The sequence below is a fragment of the Chionomys nivalis genome, chromosome 15 (assembly GCF_950005125.1).
Source record: "Chionomys nivalis chromosome 15, mChiNiv1.1, whole genome shotgun sequence".
In the NCBI taxonomy this organism is placed as follows: domain Eukaryota; kingdom Metazoa; phylum Chordata; class Mammalia; order Rodentia; family Cricetidae; genus Chionomys; species Chionomys nivalis.
In genome coordinates this window covers 28736817-28758635 of record NC_080100.1, presented here as the reverse complement: position 1 = coordinate 28758635, position 21819 = coordinate 28736817, and the positions used below count along the sequence as shown (strand labels likewise).

Below are 21819 nucleotides of genomic sequence, written 5' to 3'. Positions count from 1 at the left end.
TGTGCTGCTGGTGCTCTAATTTTTAGCCTATTTTCTAAAATATAAAAAACTACAGATATATCTCCTTCTGAAATGTAGATTAGGACCCTCGCTTTTCATCCATCTAAATATCATTTGTAAGCTCCTTATGTGAAAATTCAATTACGTTGACTCTTATTCAAGAATAATCCTCACTGAGATACTGCAGTGTTGGTACTAAATTGAGAGGGTGCAGATCAGTTTCTATTCTGATCTAGAATTAGAAAGAGAAGCAGCAACAATTGAAAGAGAACTTGAGCATTATGGAACTGTTGATGCTTGCTAATTCTTTTCTTTTGCATTTTCAAGATTATAATATAATTACAGTATTTCTCTATTGCCTTTTCTTTCTCCAAATCCTCCCATATATTCCTTCTCATTCTCTTTCTATATCATGGCCTCTTAAAAAATGATTATAATTGCATATATACATATATACTCCTAAATCTAATTTGTTCAATCTATATACTATTACTTTATATATTTTCAGTGGCAGTCATATGGCACTGGGAAAAACCCATTCATTTTTATGAATATTTTCAATAATTAAAAACTAGCCTAAAAAGCCAGGGACTTTACCTAGAAATGTGTGTTGTCATTTAATTGAATTTGATGGTATTTTAAAACATTTTTGGTCTTCTCAGTTAGTGATGGAACTGTTAACCACACATATTACAATAGACTTATAACTGCTTGACAAAAACTCATTCAGTCAAGACTGACCAAATCAACCCAGTTTCCTCATTATAATGTACTATGAACAGTAAATAATATTAATAAGTCTTTTAAAGATAAAGGCACTAGGAACTTTACAGCTAAATGTAAATTGAAGCATTTTTTCATGTTCTAATATTGAAATTCTTTACATATATGTCTTTGAGCATGTACATACTGGTAATTGAACCCAGGAGCTTGCACGTGCTAGATGGGTACTCAAGCATGCATCTATAGCTCAAGCCAAAGCTGTAGGTTATTATTAAACACACAGCTGATTTAGATATACCCAAAGGAAATTAAGATAATTTTATCCTGTATAATTTTCTAATTGTTTTCAAGTTTGCCATTCTTGAACAAGCTACAAATTGAGTAAAAGCAAGTGTTTAAATTTAACATACAGATGTATATAATGTTTCTTTCTGTTCTGCTAACTTTTAGGATTTGATTTCCTGTTAATCACTTCTGCCCTCTGATTCTTCACCATACTGACACTTTATGTGTGCAAGAATTGAAATAGATTGTAATCCCAAGTGAATGTTCTAAGCACTATTAAATATTGCTCTCAACAACTCATTTTATTTATAAACTTGCTCAAACTTCCTCCAAGTATAAATCAATCTCTCTCTGTCTCTCTCTGTCTCTGTCTCTCTCTGTCTCTGTCTCTCTGCCTCTGTGTGTGTGTGTATGTGTTTATGTGTTTGTATATATGCATGCAACATTTCTTTAAATGGCAATATTGTGGACCTTAGTGTGTGTAAGGATAGCCAAGGTAGAGATATGATTTACCTCTTTGCATTTTGAAATCCTTCCTAAGCACTCCTACTGATAATTTGTAACAACGTGTCATAAACTCTTCCTCTTATCTATTGGTTCTTATTTGAAATCTTGTATTTTTCTGAAAAAGCAAGTCTGTCTATTAAGAACATACAGTTTTCAACCAGTATCAGCTTCAGTTTTCTGAGGAATTGTGATACTGACATGATTTATTTTCTTTGTCCACATGAGGAAGTCATAATGTGTCAGGTAGGATTCACTCTTTCTGGGAATTCCTTTACAGATTGTTAACCTAAGATTTAATGACAACAAAAGTATGTTCAATCGGAACTTTGACACTTTTGCTTAACACTCTATACCCCATATATAATTACAGGACTGAATCACAAGTTTGTATTCTGCTACCCTGCTTTCTTGCTGAAGAAGCACTCCTCCCTCTTCCTGTGTAGTTAAAAAAGCAGTGTTTACTCCTAGAACGTTTCCCAGCCCAGTACTACCCGTTTACTTTCTAGACTAGAACATCTGCATCACCATGCTTTAACTTTTGTCTTTACACAATTCAAACTATCGCGCCAATCAAGCACTTTACGTTAACTTATATGAAGTACCCACTCTAGCCTAATTTACTGACAATATTTCACAATGGCCAGAAATAAATCCTTGGTTCTGTTTTCTCTCTTGGGCCAGCTGTGCAAATCCAGAGCATTTTCTGGGACTTTGGGAATATCGCTTCTACCGTTGGTCTGACTTACTCCTGCTGTAATCTAAAGAGCATAAGCTAAGTATTAGAAATAATTTCTCATAGTCCATGGCCATGACTTACCACAATATAGCATTTAATTATAAAGATGAGTAAACATAGTTTGTCAATTTCTAGTTATGATTTGAAAATTTCATGTTAAGAAATTTCACAGTCAAATCAAAATTTACATTTCTAAGTAGTCATGGAAAGAGTTTAATACTAATTTAGTTTATTGTGAGAATTTGCCAGGCTTGCAAGCATATGTGTTTGAGCTGTACCTTAAACCCCTAAAACTTCTCCCATATTAAGCATTTTACTACTTACAGACATCCATGCTTATCTCATTTACGAACTCTTCAACACATCAAATAAAACTTTTTTGTGGACAAAAAACAACAATAACATCAGTGTGTGCTCCAATGACTCATTTTCCTTTTAATTAAGTTAAGAAGAAAAATATTATATTGTAATTAGGTACACCAGAGAAATCTACTTTAAAAATTAATAAATAGAGTAGATATTTTATTGAGCTATATTTAAGATAAATATCTAAAACAGCATAATGATAATTTATTGGAATATTTCATGTAGCAGTTCATCTAACCCTTTGTGTTAACTTTAATTTTTTTCTTCATTTATAAATAAAAAGCAATGGTTAGAGTCAAATAGACTGAATTGTTTCTGTGTAATGAACAAGACAAATTAGTCTATAAAACATAAAGTCGATATAACGTCTTTGCCTGGCTGCCAAGTGTTTATAAATGTTTACAGGAGCCCAGGAAGAATATAGACTTGGGATTTACTTCTTGTCCTTAGTGACCTTTCTACAGGTGCTCGGATAAGCTCTCCAATCTCTCTGGATCCCCTGGTGTCATCTCTTGTAGAAGAGAAGGGATATGAAGCAGACATTCTCTACATTTCTTCAAGCTCTTCTCTGAATTTACAGTGTGCTAAACCATAGCCTTCCTTAAGTTTTAAAATCTCTCAACGTTTTTCACTTTAAGAAAGAAAAAAGCTAGTCTTTTTTATTACTATTATTTAGTGGTGTTTTACATATTTTGAAGCTCTGAAGTTCGTCCCTTAAATTAAACTGATTACAGGCTTTGAATGCATGCAGATTTATGAAATAATTTATAACTTAATTTTAGGACATGAAAAATATATGAGAATTGATGTTTGCCAACGCTTTCCTGCAGTAGATCTAACTCAAAAAGTCCTTTGGCTTCTAGTAATGCATAACACAGCTATGAGATCATAAATCACTTATTGATTTCTCTGGAAGCAATAATGTTATGGTGATTGCTGGTGAGGAAAGCACTTCCTGCTGAGAATAGCAGACTTTTTCTTCCTTCGATGTTCAGTAAAGACCTGCGACCTGCATTACATATGAAATCACTCAGGCCTTTTATTCCACAATGTAAAATATAATAATAGGAGGATACCCTGTTTTTTTAAAAAAAAAATCAAAATTTCTAATTTTGTAGAATTATTTTAAGAGTCATTTATCTAATAAAGTGAGAGAATTAATAGCTGTATTTGACTTTATACAAATATATCTTCTGGTCAAACTCATCTAGGAAAAGCATTACTCACATCCTTGTTCAAAGTTTTGATTGACACCATTTGAATGGGCCCTTTTGGAAGTACCTGTCACTCTAAACACCTGTGTTTTGTGTACCCCACCACACCCCATGTGATCCTATCTCAAACTGGGACCAGCCGTCAATCATATACAAGCAAGTTCAAGTATGTACTTTACCATCAAATCATCTCCTGTTTTGTGAGGCAAATTTATATTGAAACAAACTCAGACAGTTATGAAGAACCCTCGGAAAAACAAGATTTATGTCTTACTGGGAATATATGCTAACAAAAGGTAATATAAAAGTAAAGAAAACGTAACACTTGCGAAATTGATAAGTTGTGTTTCCTAACATATTCAGATTTGTGTTTTGGTTTTATCTTTACTAGAGAGAGACTTAATAAATAATCACCTAGATCATACTGTCTTAAGAACAAGTATATGGGAAATTGTCTTGATTGACAACTGATGTTTGAAGACCCAGTCCTCTTGTGAATGTCGCCATTCCCTAGACAGAGTGTTCTGAACCAGGAAGAGAGAAGAGAGAGTGGGATGAGACAGGCAAACATGGATGCGTTTATTTAGGTTCTTTGCTCCTGACTGTGGTGTGCTGTGACAATCTGCTTGAGTCCCTGCCTTGACTTCCCCGAAATCATAGCCTATGGCTTGGAATCAAGTCAAATAAAAACTTTTCCCCAAAGTTGCTTTCTATTAGGACTTTTATTGTAGCCACAGGATAAAAAAATTAGAACAGTTAGTGAGAAAAAAAATAGCCAGAAAGTATCAAACTCATAACTAAAACACACATTAGATCACTAATTCCAAGTATTTATTGGCTACTGATCAGTATCAAGGACCTGAAGTCACATTTTGTTTGTAATAAAACGCAGTAAGAAAGGTCTTAGACAGAATTTAAAAAGTAAATAAAATTTTAAAAAACTGTGTTTGAATCCCATCATAAATTTCTGACATTAGGAAATGTTAGTTCAGTGCTGATAGGTTAACTATTTAAAATTGTGTGTGTGTGTGTGTGTGTGTGTGTGTTTGATGCTGGGTGTGAAACACAAGGCATTGTGCAGACTAGTTAAGGTCTTTACCACTGAACTATATCCCCCGACCAAACGCTTCACTTGTTCTTTAAATTACCAGTTAGTCTTAAATTTATGATTGTTTTAGGCTTGGCCTTCATTCTCATGCATAAGATCAAGCTGATGGCTGAGTTTATCCTATGCCTTAAATTACTAAGTGAGAAGGTGAAAGGTCATTTGGTCTTTATCGAATTAAGAAATATGTATCTCCTCATGGAATACTGGTAAGGATTTTCTCATTTGGGATTAATTCTAAGTGAATGTCAAGAGTCTCCGAACTGATAGGGAAACTAATTAGCTGTCCTGTATTATGCTGAACAGGAGACCCACGTCTATAATTGCGCCAGATAGCCCAGACATAGACTAATCACTAGCCTAATGTGCTGTCCCTTTTTGAAAGACAAGATCATTCTAGGAAAAGCATATTTCTTCAACCTGGGTTGAAAGTCTGGTGATAAAATGAATCCCCATTGCACTGAACCATCATCATAGACTTAAGCAAAGCTTTAAGGGCAACATACAGGCCTTTAATCCTGTCTGTAAATACAAATAATCACTTCAGAATGTCAATAAAAGTTGTTAAAGTCTCCCAAGTTTCCGTTAACATTTCTACAGTCTTAGAAGAAAAAAATCTGGTAATATATGTTTAATAAAATATTTATTTTTATTTCATGTGTATGTGTGTTTCATCTGCATGTATGCATGTACACCATGTATGTGTCTGGTGCCCATGGAGACCAAAAGAAGGGATTTGTTCCCTCTGGCCCTCTTCAAGAGCAGTGCATGCTTTTAATCACTGAGCTGTTCTCTAGCCTCTTTGATAATAATATTATTTCAAATCTTTAAAAAGCTGAGAAAAGAAATGATACGTATATAGCACACATATCCCAAATTCATGTTTTGACAGTTGTGTGAATGTCAAGAATCCCACACCTGTTATGCAGAAGAAAATCCTCTTCTATCCACATCTATCAGAAGCTTTCGCAGGGGATGTTAACTGCTGCCGTCATTTGCGTCTCTTCCTGTTGTGGTTCTGCTTCTCTACACATGTTTTTGCCATGACTTTCATGCATCAAAGCTGCTGCCTGCCTCTGAGTTGTAATGTATAGAGCAGTGGGTGGTCCTTGTGCTAGCAGAGCCAAAACTGACTGAAAATCAAATGCTGGAAAATCTAATTCCAGGGATCAGCCTAGATCTACAGAGGAAGAAAAAAAAAAAAAAAACCAGCCAACCCATATTTCAACGCATCTTCCAGATGGTTGCTAGGCAGGTTTGGGTTTGGGAACCACTGGAGTAGGTTAGTTCACTTGACACCTCTGTGACTGAGCTGACAGGACACAGATTTAATGGCCCCTCTCTAAAACGCCACACAACCTAGTGAGCTACGGGCAGTTAGTTCCAATTTACAAATAATACTAAGATTCTGGGATTGCAACTGACTTACCTGCATCGATAACTACCCAGCATCAGAGATGGAAAACCCACCTCCTCTACCATTTCACAGCTCCTACAGATCCACTTCCTATACACTAAGCACCTTTCCAAATTTCATGACCAAAAATGAGATCCTGAAATTCCCTTTAAACTACGTGGTGAGTAGAAAAACTAACTAAGGGAATAAGAAGCTAATCAAAAATAAATAAATAAAATTAATATTACCAATATTATATTATTTTAGCTATACTGATCGTAACAATTAGCCATTCTTTGAAAAGAAACCAAGCTAAATTGTCAAATTAACCACATGCACTATTTCAGACAGGTTAAAAATGTGTTCTCATTGTTATTGTTGGGAGACACATTTTAGAGTGTCCACACCCTAGTATTACAGATATGACTCCAAGACAAATGGTATTTTATTTTCATTACAACCCAGACAGGTTTAAACTGGCTGTACACTCACAGACACTAACATACCTCGCTCCCCTCCTTAAGCAGATCTCCTTTAGTAATTCTTTTTGATATTTTTTTGTATCAAAGATTTATGAAATATTATGTTGACATGTAACATCCATGTTTTTGGTAATTTTTTTACTCTATAGTCTCTGAGACATTTTAATATCATGTGTTTATCAAAGGGAAAATAAAAACAAGTAGAAAGAAAGCAACACTGGATATGGACTTCAGATGTTCTGACAGTCACAGTAAGGAAAGAAGCAAACTGAGCTCAACTCTAAAACAAACGCAACTTCATATCATGTAAAGAATACAGGTTTGGCCGGGCGGTGGTGGCGCAAGCCTTTAATCCCAGCACTTGGGAGGCAGAGGCAGGCGGATTTCTGTGAGTTCGAGACCAGCCTGGTCTACAAGAGCTAGTTCCAGGACAGGCTCCAAAACCACCGAGAAACCCTGTCTCGAAAAACCAAAAAAAAAAAAAAAAAAAAAAAAAAGAATACAGGTTTGTTGAACTCACTGTTCCAGATGAGAAAAAGTTCACCATCAAGTTCTGGACATCTGGTAAACCCTTCTTGTGGCAACAATACGGCAGACAGCATCACATGATGAGGAAGAACAAGTTAGTTCAGGTCTCTCTGTTTATTTAGCCATGAATGTCAACATACATATATACCTCACTCTTGTGATTTTATCTAAGGCTTTGGTATATTACTAAATAACAGTTTTATTAGTAAAGCCCAACAATATAGAAAGAACAGAGAAACCTTGAGTCCAATCATCAAATCAGTGATACTGAAAATAATAAATGTCCACTAACTTATAATTGGTAATTTCTCCAAGACTATTTTTGTATGTAAAAGACATGTTTAATTCTGATATATCTTGTTAGACTAATTGGAAATTTCCATCATATGTAAAAGTAGATGACACGAGAGGATCCTTTATTACAGCCTTATCTTGCTACATTATTGTTTTTATTGAATTTAAAGGAGCTGGAGAGATGGTTCAGTGAATAAATACAGTTAGATATGTTATCCTGTTATCTTCTGTTGTCTCAAAATCAATATTGCTTAAATCAAGGCTCCTACATTAAAAATAACCTTTCAATATCACTTTAAAACTTCTCTACTTATATTAACCAATAGTTGAAGATTACTTAAAAGCAACAAAAACTTTCACATTTATAATAATTTACCTATAACTGACATCAAATTCATCTTATAATTCACTAGCATTTCTTTATTTTGTTTTCCTTACTTTTATATTCATTTTAATGAAAATATTAATGCATGATTTCACAAGTATAACTGTGATCAAAAACAAACAAAAATTTGAGATTTCAGAAATGCCCAATTTTGCTTTGCACAGCCATGAGACCCAAAATAGGAATTCTTAGGAAATGAAGTGCACAGCCATGCAGAGTATCTTACAATATTGAGTGGGGTTATCTAAGCCCTGATATATATAGTTCAAAAGTGATTACTACCCAAGATATTTTCCCATGTTAGCATGCAATGGATCAGTTAAGGACTCTACAACTCATATGGGAAAGGGAGAGATTTAACTTAAAAAGTTTAAATTCTAATACCATTATCCTGACCATGTTATATTTCAACATATTGATTAAAATTATATTACAATTGTCCCCAGACTTGACAATAGATGTCTTTACCACTGAATCATCACTTTAGCTTTCAAAAGCTTTTTAGCAACTTTTAATTTTTGAGATAATTATAGCATTATATAAGGTGCAAGAAATGCAGAGAGATGCCATATACTCTTTACTCATTCTTTAGCATTATGTCTTTCAACTGGCATTTCATTTTATGTCAAAGTGGACATATATAGCTATTGATCTAATGAACCAGAAAAAATTCTGGAGTCTCTCTTCAAAAATAATTTGAATAAGAAAACCTGATAATTTTCACCAAATACTAAACACTGCAGAAATTACATATGAAGAAGCAGGGATGCCCTGCAGGCTTGGTTCCTCACAAAGAAGTATCCACATTCAATGATGTTTGCAATAAATAAGTGCAGCACTTGCCTATGACCTACAAAGCTCCCAAATTATGATTTAGTGATTCGTGGTACAACCAAAGCTTATTTTTAGAACTCAAAGGGGTATTAAATCACCGAAGTTTTTCCTTTTTCTATCTTAAAAGTATTTTGTAGAGATAGGCAGACTTATTCTGGTACAAACCCTGAGCAAGACACATCCATGATAGAGCAAAGTAAATATTTTGCATTCTTACTCAAACTAGCTGTAAAGAAAAAAAAAAAAAAGCTTGATCAATCCTTTAAATACTGAGTTCTCATTTGTGGTAAAACTCAAGGAATTTAAATGTGTCTTAGTAAACCTGTTGTATGCCACAAATTCTTCAACATAACTAGCCAAGGATTTGGCGATATTCATATCATGTTGTTTCCTTGTCTTTGTCTCATTACTACAGCTCCCCCTAATACTTTTCCTTCAGAAATTTTGCTTTATTATTTGTTAAAACATTCTTCCTGCCTCCCTTTTCTATCAATTTCCTGTCTGAGTAGAGATACATGTGGCCAATCTCACAGTTTACTGATCCTGTACACACCCTTTCAGCAGGCACAGCAGCTTAAATACCATCAGAATATCACTTCCTGTCTAGTTGGTATCTTTTCCTTGTCACAAAGTTTATTAACTTTTTTCACCCTCTGAAACTCAGAAGTTTTCCCATGTGGTACACCTACATCGTTGTGACGATAGCATGTTGTCATTTACTAAGAGTTTCTAAAGAATCATATTGCTAAATGGTTCCTACAGAATCCCCCTCTAGGAAAGGGAAAGATGGAAAAATGAAGATATTCAGAGGTGGAGGAAAGGAAGTGTGAAAGCCCTGGGACCGGGTGTATATAACCATCGTGATGGACCTAAAAATCACCTGTGTGTGAGCTATACAAATTTATCTTCCATATTCTAATCTAAAATTGACAATAAGAATGACAATACCTCCTTGCGGAACAGTTACAAAAATTAAAGAAACAAACTACAATAGAGTACTTTTTTTAAATAAGCAAATGAATATGTGGGTGGGTGCCCCAAGGACAATAACCAGCATACAATAAGACATACTGATGACATAAACCTTGCCCCAAACAGACCTCACAGATGTCCTTGGTTTGGGTTTGCAAGCACAGTGAGATGCTATGTTAGTGAAGATTATGCTGTGTGAAATCAAACATTTCCTTGACACATTGATAGAGGTTTTGCTTCGTGTTATCTAGTGAAAGTCTCTTTTTATGTCAGCTTTGCTATCAGAAAAGTATAGCATTACTACCATCTTCTGTGCAGACTAATCTGGGAAAGAATAGGAGAGAAACCGTTCATGTCCCTTAGAGGGGACAAAATCTGAGAACACATTTTATATATTCATTGAAGATGGTGTTTGTCATCTTAAGTGATACACAATGCATGGTAATTATGATTTCCTTCCACATCAGCTGGCTAAGACAAGGGCAGTTTGTCTGATCTATGGAAATGTTCTGTAGTCTTTTGAAGAAGTTTAAAAATTTAGGGGAAAATGCCTTTCATAATAACTAGAGTTTTGACCTCTAGGCAGATACTAATAACTTTGTGCATATAATCTTGTTTGCCTTCACAGCAAGATTCTGAGAGAAATATTGTTATGTTGCCCTTTTTTTTTTTTTTTTTTTTTTTTTTGGTTTTTCGAGACAGGGTTTCTGTCCTGGAACTAGCTCTTGTAGACCAGGCTGGTCTCGAACTCACAGAGATCCGCCTGCCTCTGCCTCCCAAGTGCTGGGATTAAAGGCATGCGCCACCACTGCCCGGCCATCCCACTTTTCAAATGACAGGGAGACATAGAATGGTTTGATGTTTTCTGGGGTCATTTCTCAACAGATGCTAAGCTAGGAGTCAAGTACATAGACCCTAACTCCCAATATCACATTCTCCTCACTGTGCTGTTCATCCAGCCTGAGCAAGCTCTGTTAAAAATAATCAAATGAGTTTTAGTTTGAGGTAGTTTAGTTTGGCTGGGCTTTTTGCATTCTATATCAAATACCTTTCCCACACCTGCTTACAAAGTTTTCTAAGGCTATCATCCTTACATAAACCAAACAAAACACCTGTTACTGGAGGAAATGGTCTTTTTGTCAATCACTGCTTCCCTCTGCTTTCCTTTCTTTCTCAAAAAAGAGAAAAGCCCTTAACGTGGTGCATTGTATCTGCTATGGTAAGGTTGTACAGATGCTGAAGCAAGTCTCCCTGTGCCTCAGCATGTCAACACATTGGTCAAAAATGAATTTATCAGTTAAACGCAGCCAAGGGATTTAGTTTATCTAAATGTGCTACAAAAAAAAAATAGTTTGCCATTGTTTTTACAGATTGAGGTAAGTCTGACATATCACTGACATATGCTGTGGATTTAATTTAATACCACAGTACAGATGTGGGCTCTGATAAGTTTTTGTGAAATCTAGGCTAAGATGAGTAGAGGAGTTTCAATATTTATGGGGTTGAAAATGCAGAGGTTGCAAAGGAAGCATTTTAATTAAAACAACATTTGCCTGTATATGCTCAGAGTGAAAACGGGAAGGAAACCTCCCAAAGTTTTACTACTGGCTTTCTGTATTCACTGGGGTTTTCAACCTGTTCACACAGTGTTGTCTGAGTTTCTGTCCTGTCCCATTCCCACAGTCATTAAGTCCCAAAGAAATAACACAGAGGTCTACATTAGTTGTAAACTGATTGGCCCATTCGCTTAGGCGTCTTATTAACTCCATTATTCTAGTCTATGTTAGCCACATGGCTCAGTACCTTTTTCAGCGAGGTTGTCACATCTTGATTCTTCTGTGTCTGGACTAGTATTGTGTCCTCTTCCCAGAATTTTCCTGTTCTCATTGACCCACCTCTACTTCCTGTCTGGTTGTCCCGCCTATACTTCCTACCTGGTTACTGGCCAATCAGCATTTATTTCAAACATAATTGACAGAATACAGACAATTGTCCACACCAAAACAGTTTGGGCTCAGTTTGGCTACCCCACTATTTGCCTTTTGCTTTGAGATAATACAAAATGTAGCTTTTCATTTGTTTTTGGTTGTTTTACCTTCTCCCACCTAAGCACAAATGACTCTTTACAGCTTGTCTCTGTAATTATGTGTTTTAGGTATCCTAGAGATAACATCAGTGGAAATCGGAGTTGTTGCCGTCAAAGCCATTAACAGCAACTATTACTTAGCCATGAACAAGAAGGGGAAACTCTATGGCTCAGTAAGTAGCTGGCTTTCATTTTCAAAACACATTGCACTAAGTTAGCACCAGAGACTTGGATGGTTTCCAGGAGGAGACACTGAATGTCCTTGTGGTCATTCCATCATTACTAACCAGATTCACAGCGGGAGGGGCTGGGTCACCAGCATCTCACGGGCCAGCAAAGCATCTTGTTCAGCTCTATAATCCCATAGTTGTTGGCCCATGAGTCTATTAGCGGCATTTGTGAACGTGCAGAACTGCAAGTCCATCAGAATTTTACTCAAGTGAACGAAGTAGCGTGGGGACTGGAGACAACTTGGAGAAGAACTGCTTAAATCAAAAACCTTGAGTGGAATGGAACCTTATATACTATGAGTATCTGCCACAGCTCAAGAGAAAACTAGGGCACAGATGTTGTGTGGTTTTGTTAAAATCATAAATGGAGAAACATCAAGAGACTCATGATTTTTTTCCAAGCTATTCAATGAACCCTAGAATTGCACTTACCTAGGTAATAGTCATTAATTCTAATTATTCATGAATATTATAGATATTATGTGAAGACTTAATTGCCATTTGAAGGATAGCAGAAGCAGGTCAGTTGATAATGATGGATTATGCTTCGTAGTTTTAATCCTAAAACTCTACCAAAGAAATACTAAATGATTTTAAATTTTTCTGAATTCTACTCTAGAAGAGAACTTGCAATACAGTTATATAAAATTTTAATTACACTTTTGAGGATGTATGGGCCGAGATAAAATATTTGACACAGTTACTTTAAATAATCTCATGTATTTCTAGCCAGATAGTGTGCACTTTTACATTTTTCACAGCATCGAAAAGAATTTAACTTTAAATATACAAATAAATTCCCCTTTTTGATTAACATATGTGTTGTTGATGGTTCTTATACCTAAGTAAGTAAGCCTCAAAATCAATGTGAGGCATTGTTAAAAGACATAATAATGTGGCCAAGGCAGGCCTAGACTCTCTGATTCAGAGTCTAAGATAAGGTCCAAGAATTTACACATTCAACGTGGAGCCAAGCGCTGCCCGTGCTTCTGGTTCAATTCTGAGAATTGAGAAGCAGAAGTCTAGAAATGGCCTAGTTTGGTCTTTTATTCATATCAGGTCTACTGTTAAGTGACAAGCCAGTCATACCAGAATGAATATGTGAAGTATGAGGTCTACAGGAATTTTAATTCAATTTCTTCATTGCATATTATTCTAAAAGGAGCCTAAAAAGCAACAGAACATTTTTAAAAATAGCTCCATTCAGGGTTGTAAATTTGTACCACTCTTGCAAAAATACTGTTTTGCTTTTTTTCCCCATTAAACATGTTTGAGGACCTGCAAGATTCTCCAGCAAATCTGACAACCTGGGCTCAATCTCCAGAACTCAACTTATAGGAGAGAGCTGACTCCCACAAGTCGTCTTCTGGCTTCCACATGTGTGACCCAATATGTACATATATACACACATACAGACATTTAAAAAAGAAAAAAAAAGGAAACAAAGAAATAAAAAACCATCACCATCACCACCACCAAACAAAATAAATCTGCTTATAAGTTTTCTTTTAAAAACATTGTGTCATAGGCAAGGAGAGATGAAAGGTCAGCATTTAAGAGAAGTTGCTGCTCTTGCAGAGGACCCAAGTTCAGTTCTTAGCACCCAAATGATGGCTCACAACCTTAGGTAACTCCTGTTTCAGCAAATATAATATTCTGCTAACCTCCTCAGTTGCCAGGCATGCAAAAAGTAGACAGAAAAACACACAGGCTACTTCTTTTAAAATATATTTACTAATTCTTGAAGAATTTCATACAATGTATTTTTAGCATATTCGTCATCAGATCCTTCCCCTATCTCCATCAAGATATACTTTTACCTCTTTATCTTCTCCTGTGCACAATTACTAAAAACTCAGAAAGAGAAATTGGGTTCAACCTGAAGATCCGAAAAGCAAAGCAATCAGCTACTGACTCTTACCTTGACCTCAATCCGAAATGGCGATCCTGCCTTCAGGAATCCCAGAATTCTAAAAGGTGTGCTAATCTACCAGTCAAGAGACAGAGATTTAGGGGGGCAGTCTGATACTCTCTATTTAGCAAAATGGTAGTAGTAGGTTCACTCTTGTGGCCTGTAAACTCCCCAACCATGAATTCTTGGCCAGATTTGTAGCACAGGGCATGTGTTTTCTACTGTGAGATGGGCTTTATATCTAATCAGAAAGTGGTGGTTATTCCCATAATATTTGTACCACTATTGCACCCAAGGGCATTTCTTGTCACACCAGTCATTACTGCAATTCACAAGGTTCACAGACCTAGGAGACTACCAATAGGTTTTCCTCATCAGCCTGCATAGTACCTTACAGTGTGAAGGCTAGCCAGCAGGGAGAAATGCTCACATTAGTACAAGCTAGATTTCTTAAACATTAGTAGTCATTCTTTGCCTGTATCTCATGAATGTCTAGGCCATCCTTCAGAGATTATAGCTATGGCACATCTTAGTTACATCCCAAAGGTCAAAATATCTGGGATGAAAAAGCTGACTCAGACACACTCATTTAAAAAAAAAAATTAAGGCACACTTCTAAAAAAAAAAAAAAAAAAAAAAAAAAAAAAAAAAAAAAAAAACGTTTTCTTAAAATTCATTATGGCAAGAAAAAAATAAACATCTCCAAAAGAAATTACCTGAAATAGTCCCAATCTTTCTTTGAACAGAATTGTTACATTTGTTTAGTCTCTGTGTGTCTGTGTACATGAGAGCACAGGTACATACCCCAATACATGTGTAGAGGTCAAAGGACAACTTGAAAGAGTTGGTTCTCTCTTTCCACCTTATGGTTCCTGGGGATGGAACTCAGGTCATTTAGTCTTCGAAGCAAGAGTCTTAACCAATGAACTATATTATTGACCTTGTCCCTGACTCTTTAAATTGCATACCTTTTTAATAAGCACTTAAACCATGCTATAGTCAAAGCACGTCATTTTATTAAAGGACCAGAAAATGTGGCTGTGGTTCTGTGGTTATTAATCAAAGATGAGTCATGTGTTTTCAAACACAGAATCTGTTTTGTTGTTAGAAATTTTGACTCTTCTGTTGTTGACATTTTATAAAAAGTGAGCATTATGTAAAATTGGCAGCTATAAACAGGACTGTTCACTGTAACTCATTAGATGGTTTATATCCTATGGAGTCAAGTATCAACACCATACCAATAAAGAACTGTTTTTCCTTTGCAGAAAGAATTTAACAACGACTGTAAGCTGAAAGAGAGGATAGAGGAAAATGGATACAACACCTATGCATCCTTTAACTGGCAGCACAATGGCAGGCAAATGTATGTAGCATTGAATGGAAAAGGAGCTCCCAGGAGAGGACAAAAAACACGAAGGAAAAACACCTCTGCTCATTTCCTCCCAATGGTGGTCCACTCATAGAAGAAGGCACCATTGGTGGATGCAGTACAACCAAAGACTCTTTGACCAGGAAGAGTTAGAGTTGGTATCCTCACAGAAGACTAGAGTAAAAGGCAAAGGCATATCACAGAGTTCAACCTGCTTAAAGGAAGGAAGGCTTTGGAGTCTTTTGTACTCACTGCTAACATATGAAGTTCTTTTCATTAGCTCTGTGTCATGCCTTATACCCAAGGCAGAGGCAAATCAAATGGAATAGAAATTATCCCCAAGTGAACAATGCTGTGGGCTGGGTTTTGTTTGTTTGTTTGTTTGTTTAAGTTTTTGCTTTTGGACTTCTGAGATAGAACTTAAAGGACATGGAACAATCTGTTGAATGATCTTTGGGAAAGTTATTTATGGAATATGAACACATATCAAAGACTTTCATTGCTCATTCAAGCCTGATGATTCAATGAGCAGGAAGACACGCAAGCATTTACTGGAAAGCACTTGGGTCATATCATATGCACAACCAAAGGAGCTTTGGGTGTGGCACCATGGAAGAATTGGATCAGATTTACAAATATAAGCATATTAGTGTGAAACTGTTCAAACAATACAAATAGTATGGTATGCTTGTGCATTCTGCCTTCATCCTTTACTATTTCTTTCTAAGTTATTTATTTAATAGGATGTTAAATATCTTTTGGGGTTTTAAAGAGTATCCTCAGCGCTGCCCTCTGATTTGCCTTCTCATTTTTTTTTTCACTTTGGCACCCTACGCAAGATCATGACAAAGTGTTTTAAGAACTTGGTAAACACTTCAGAAATAGGAGATGAGATCAAGGGAGCAGCACAAGTGCCCTATGTGCTATCAGTTGACTTCATTTACACTTCTGCAGTAAGAACCATCAGTGATGACTATGGCAGAGTTCTGCTGTAGCTTGAGGAATAGATATCTGTCATCATTTGCCAACACGTGTCAGTTCTGAGGCTTCCTTACTTAAAAACATATAAGGTCAAGCAAATTCTCTTTCATTGCCTTATTTTATCTCCATAAATATACTAAAGCAAAGGAAATGAATTATTAGAGTTTAGCCTAACCTTGTTTTTTTGTTTCTTTGTTTTTTGTTTTCTTTTTTTTTTTTTCTGATAATGGTTCACTATAGGTCACAGTCACAAATGATGGAAAGATTATCTTCACATGCAAGAATCCTTTGTAAATCCCACAGAATGCTTCTCCCCAAAAGGAACCAAAAAGGAATTTGGTATGACGTACAACTCTCCCAGGGGCTAAAACTGAGCAAATATATCCTGGTATATGTGTAACCATATACTGAAACCTGTTCAAGCTGTATGATCTAGTCTTTACAAACCCAAATAAAGCTTGTTTTATGTACGTTTAAAGTGTTCTAGAAGATTCCATAATATAACCACATCAAAATTCATTTTCTTAGAGCAGGTATAGAAAGCAGTACGTAAGTGTACGACTCACTGTCACTTTGTATTTCACTAAATAAACACATAAGCCTTATTTGCAGTGTCTGTAATGATCTAAAAATGTAAAAAAAATTATTTGTTCTAAATATTTTAAAGGATAATTTTAAGTCTATATTGATGCTACAGTTTTATCTTCTTATTTCTTGTTTTGGAAGATCTGTTCATTTTTATTGTCTGGATACAATATTTTGGTACAAACAAAAGACTAAGCAAGCATTCTTTTTACTAAAAATTTAACCTCTACAAAGGCTGGTGATTTGTGGACCTTTTGCCAGTGCAAATCAGTTACTTAAAATATTGAGTTAAAAGCTAATCAGTTATTTAAAAATCCACTTTGTTGAGAATGTTCTAATTCCACAAAAGTCATACTTTGTGATTTCTTTGTAAAGCGTTAGTTCAAGAGAAGTGCACAGAGTCACAGTGCTTATGTTTATGGGTATAGCTGCATTTCATGGTATTTTTCATTCAGCTTGTTTTGTGACAAATGGGATTTTAAAAATGTATGCTTTTTTGTGGTTGGATTCTGTACGTTAACATTTAATTGGTAACTGGGTCTGAGAGCTCTAATGTAATGCATCCCTAGGAAAACTAGGTGTCTCTCTTTTTCTTTTATTTTAAAATAATAATTATACCTGACACATGAACACAGACCACCCACAACCAAAATTAAATGTTTGGGGAGACAAACTATAGTATTCAATGACCAGAGGCACAGCAAAGAGGGCAGACGTTGGATTCTTATTTCTCATTGCCATTTAGATTACTAAAGAGACTACGTGTAAACAGTCATCATTATAGTACTCAAGACATTAAACAGCTTCTAGCAAAATGTATCAAAGCTTGCAGAGTCCAAAAATAGAAAACATCTTTCCCCCTTCCCCACGCTACACCGTTCTCTGTATACAAGTTAACAGAGATAAATACAGAAACAATTTAATAAGGAGTGAGGATTTTTCCACATTAAAAAAATATTGCGTCTTTGTTTGATAATAGTAGTCCCTTTTACAACTACTGAAAGAAATGAAGTTCAGTCCTGAATGTTGTGTGTTAGAGAAAAAAAAAAGTATCACGATTTGGGGAGCTGTGCCTCCGTGGGAAGTGTGGGCACTGGTCCACCATGCTAAAGCGTGTCAGTCACAGATACAAGGCCATGTGAGCTGCAAGTGCTGGCACTAAGGTTTCTCGATATAGAATCACTCCTTCCTTCTACCCACCCCCCAAAAGGCTGAACAGTGTATATTATGTTACATTTAAATAAAGGCAATAAAATGCTGGGAAAAGAAAATAAAAATACTGTCCTTGGTTTTTTGCTTTTTTTTTCTTTTTATTAGCCTACACTCTACCTGGTAATGAGAGAATCTCCGGGCTTGTGTGCATGGCAGGATGTGGTTAAATGCCCCACAGCCCCAAACAACAACAACAGAAAAAAATTACTCAAACATTTGTAAGGTTTCTTTAATGTTTTACATGTGTGAGCCGGCTATCCTTACCCTAATAACAACCAAATGCTTTCAGTTTTCCTAACCATTCAGGTCCACCTAGTTTACACAGTGGATAAAGAAGGATGAATTGAAAACCAGGATGGCTTGTGCAGCAATGAAAGGCTTTTGGACGAAAGCCAGGAGCTGCAAAATCAGACTTCCAGGGGATGGAATAGACCAATGCATTTGATTTGAAAAGTAGGCAGGGAAAAAAAAATCATAATAATGCAAGTTGATTCCAGGGTCCAAGTGAGTTTGTAGACATATTTCCAGTTTGGAGCAGTAGCTTTGCGTGGCACACTTCTAAGACTTAGAATGCTGCTAATTCTTGGTTTGAGTAGTCAATAATGTAAACAACATGTTTCATATCAGGAAGTTGCTAGCCCTAAGTTTGTTTAAATAAAGATATATGCACAGGAAGTTAGAATATTTAAGAGATAACGGTCTGCACTTTAGAACAACACACATGGATGTAAAGAAATCCTGTGTCAAGAGCTCTGTCTACCTCGACAGATGACACCTCTGCAGTTCAAACTAAGGTATAAAAACGATTTATCTTGGAAAAGTGCTGGGAATAACATCAGAACTCTTCCAGAACTGGGAAATGAAGCTCTATTCACTTGTTCGCTTCCTTCAGCCTCTCTCAACTGATTGGCGGTAGATAGCTACGGAGGCTTGCTTCCAAATTGTTTCTTTCCAACTCCAAAACCCCAGATTTTCTCTTCTTTTTTTTTCTATTTTTTTAATTAATTAATTAATTTAATTATTAAAGATTTCTGCCTCTTCCCCGCCACCACCTCCCATTCCCTCCCCCTCCCCCAATCAAGTCTTCCTCCCTCCGCAGCCCAAAGAGCAAGCAGGTTTCTCTGCCCTGTGGGAGGTCCAAGGACCACCCACCTCCATCCAGGTCTATTAAGGTGAACATCCAAACTACCTGGGCTCCCACAAAGCCATTACGTGCAATAGGATCAAGAACCCATTGCCATTGTTCTTTGAGTTCTCAGTAGTCCTCATTGTCCGTTATGTTCAGCGAGACCGGTTTTGTCCCATGCTTTTTTCAGACCCCGGCCAGTTGGCCTTGGGGAGTTCCAGAAACAGCCTAGGTATAACTCTGACCACTCTGTTTTGGGAAGTTATCAATCCACTTCAGGAGCATGTCAAGGAATTGAGGCGCTGTGAAGGAGCAGTCTTCATTCATATGACCACGAAGAGAAAGGACAGAGGTGTTAGAAGTTTACACACAAGCATGAAAAATTAGCCATGAAACTGAAGAGGAAAAGAGGAAGGACAATAAAAAAAAGTAACCTATTCAGTGGTAGGCAGGTACAAAGTTAAGGGTGCTTAAAATAAACTATATTTTTAATCAATTCCAATCATTTGCCATTTGTTTTTCCAAAGGAGAAAGACATGAAAGGTCTTTCTCTTTTGTGAAGTTGTTAAATGAAAGTAATATGTTTGTTTTGCTTCAAGTCAAGAATAAGGCCCTGACCACAGCCAGGCTATCTGTAGTTTTGCACACCTTAGAGGATGATCAGTGGAATGACTTACAGGTTTACAGTGAAAAGAAGCTGATTCTCATAGTAAATACCAACTTGTATCCTAATGATGCTGGAGACATTTCTTTAAACATCTCCCGTGAACATGTGCTGATGTTTTTGAGAAATCAGCGCACAAAAAGAGTTGAATACCCAATATCGTTTATTGTTTTCATTGTAGAATAAAAATGTGAAAAAAAACCCTTCTGTTGCATCTTTTAATGTTTCATGTATACACTCAACAGGAGACAAAGGAAAACTTTACAACCTGCATTCCTCTTTCCTTTTGTAGGTTAGGGGGAAACAGCAGAAATTTCGCTTGTAAGTAAACAATCTACTGAAACACATTTATAAACACCATGCATTAGTTAAAATGGAATAATCATGATCAAACTAGCAGGATCAAAGGAGCTGGTCTTATTTCTAAGTGGATAATAATGAACATTTCCATGAGTCTCCATCATGATAGCAGCTAACTGCAACAATTCCAAACTCTGAAAAAAGCCATATGCCAACGGTACATGCATGTGACATGTATTATTTGACACAATTTTATTACCCTCCACGAAAGAGCCTATGTGCATTTTTTTTAATGCAGGCAATTGCATCCTCTAGAGATGAGCACAGCAAATGAAGAATCAAAACACCCCATGTTCCTCATTACAACTGTAAATTGAACATATGCCTTTGTACAATGTAGGCAGTGACCCCAGCTGCAGAATAACCAACTGCAGTGTGGCCTTAACCCTCCTAAAGTTTGGTTTTAATTACCTTATACACATCTTAAATGCCTAAATCATCTTACAATTTTCTAAATTATTTAGTTATCATTTCTGTGGTCAATTTAAGCTGCTGACAATGCAAATACCCTCAAAGAGGTCTTTCAAGGAGAAGTAAATTAAAACCAGTTTTCCATGAGGTATTATACATTTTGAAAGGACCGTGTTTTATAGTTATGGGAAGCTTTAGGGTTAGGGGTCAATTATTAATTCAATTCAACATTAAAATATTTTAACATATAGTATTTAAACCAGAATCCTTAACAAATACTTTTTTGTGTGTGACACAAATCAATATGTTCAGACATCAGTGGTATCCAGGTCAGCTCTGAGAACTCTGTGTATTTTTATGGAGTTTTCCAATGACAAACACTGCAGAATGATCACACTGGATCTTAAGGAAATGGTTATCTCACCAACTTTTCCAGATATTGAGTTCTGGATGCAAAATGCATTTCATATCTCAAGCTTATGCTCATGTAGAAATCAAATGGAACTAAATGATAGATTCAGACTGATGTCTGCAGTCCTTCCTCCTCATCTCATCCAGAAAAATATCTATGTTCCACCCCCTACTTCACCTAGAAAATTGTTAAGCTCTCCTATTTCCACAGGAATAGTTAATTTACTTTTTTTTTTGTTTTGTTTTGTTTTTTTTTGTTTTTTCGAGACAGGGTTTCTCTGTGGTTTTGGAGCCTGTCCTGGAACTAGCTCTTGTAGACCAGGCTACTCGAACTCACAGAGATCCGCCTGCCTCTGCCTCCCAAGTGCTAGGATTAAAGGCGTGCGCCACCACCGCCCGGCTACTTTTCTACTTTTCTTCCATTTTAATGTAACATAATATTAAATAACCTCCTACTATGGGTTTTCTTATAAGACTCTCAAGAAAATGATGGTTTTTATTGGAACCAATAATCTACCCCACTTTCTTCCAATGAATAGCAGCAACTCTATATTGCTGTTAGTGGAAATTGTTAATGGCAATTAGGATAATAAACTTGAATTATTTTTTATTTTTCCTTATTGTTAATTTATTTACCTTATT

At 36.1% G+C, this 21819-nt stretch overlaps 1 protein-coding gene across 1 annotated transcript in view; it reads left to right on the top strand.

Annotated features, from left to right (window-relative positions):
• Fgf10 (fibroblast growth factor 10) overlaps positions 1-18249 on the top strand; it is a 74661-nt gene extending 56412 nt beyond the window's left edge. Inside the window, exons 2-3 of the mRNA XM_057790087.1 lie at positions 11983-12086; positions 15324-18249. Of these exons, the coding sequence (XP_057646070.1) occupies positions 11983-12086; positions 15324-15521 (302 nt within the window). The 3' untranslated portion in view covers positions 15522-18249. The remainder of the gene's footprint in view (positions 1-11982; positions 12087-15323) is intronic.
• Positions 18250-21819: the final 3570 nt, after the last annotated feature.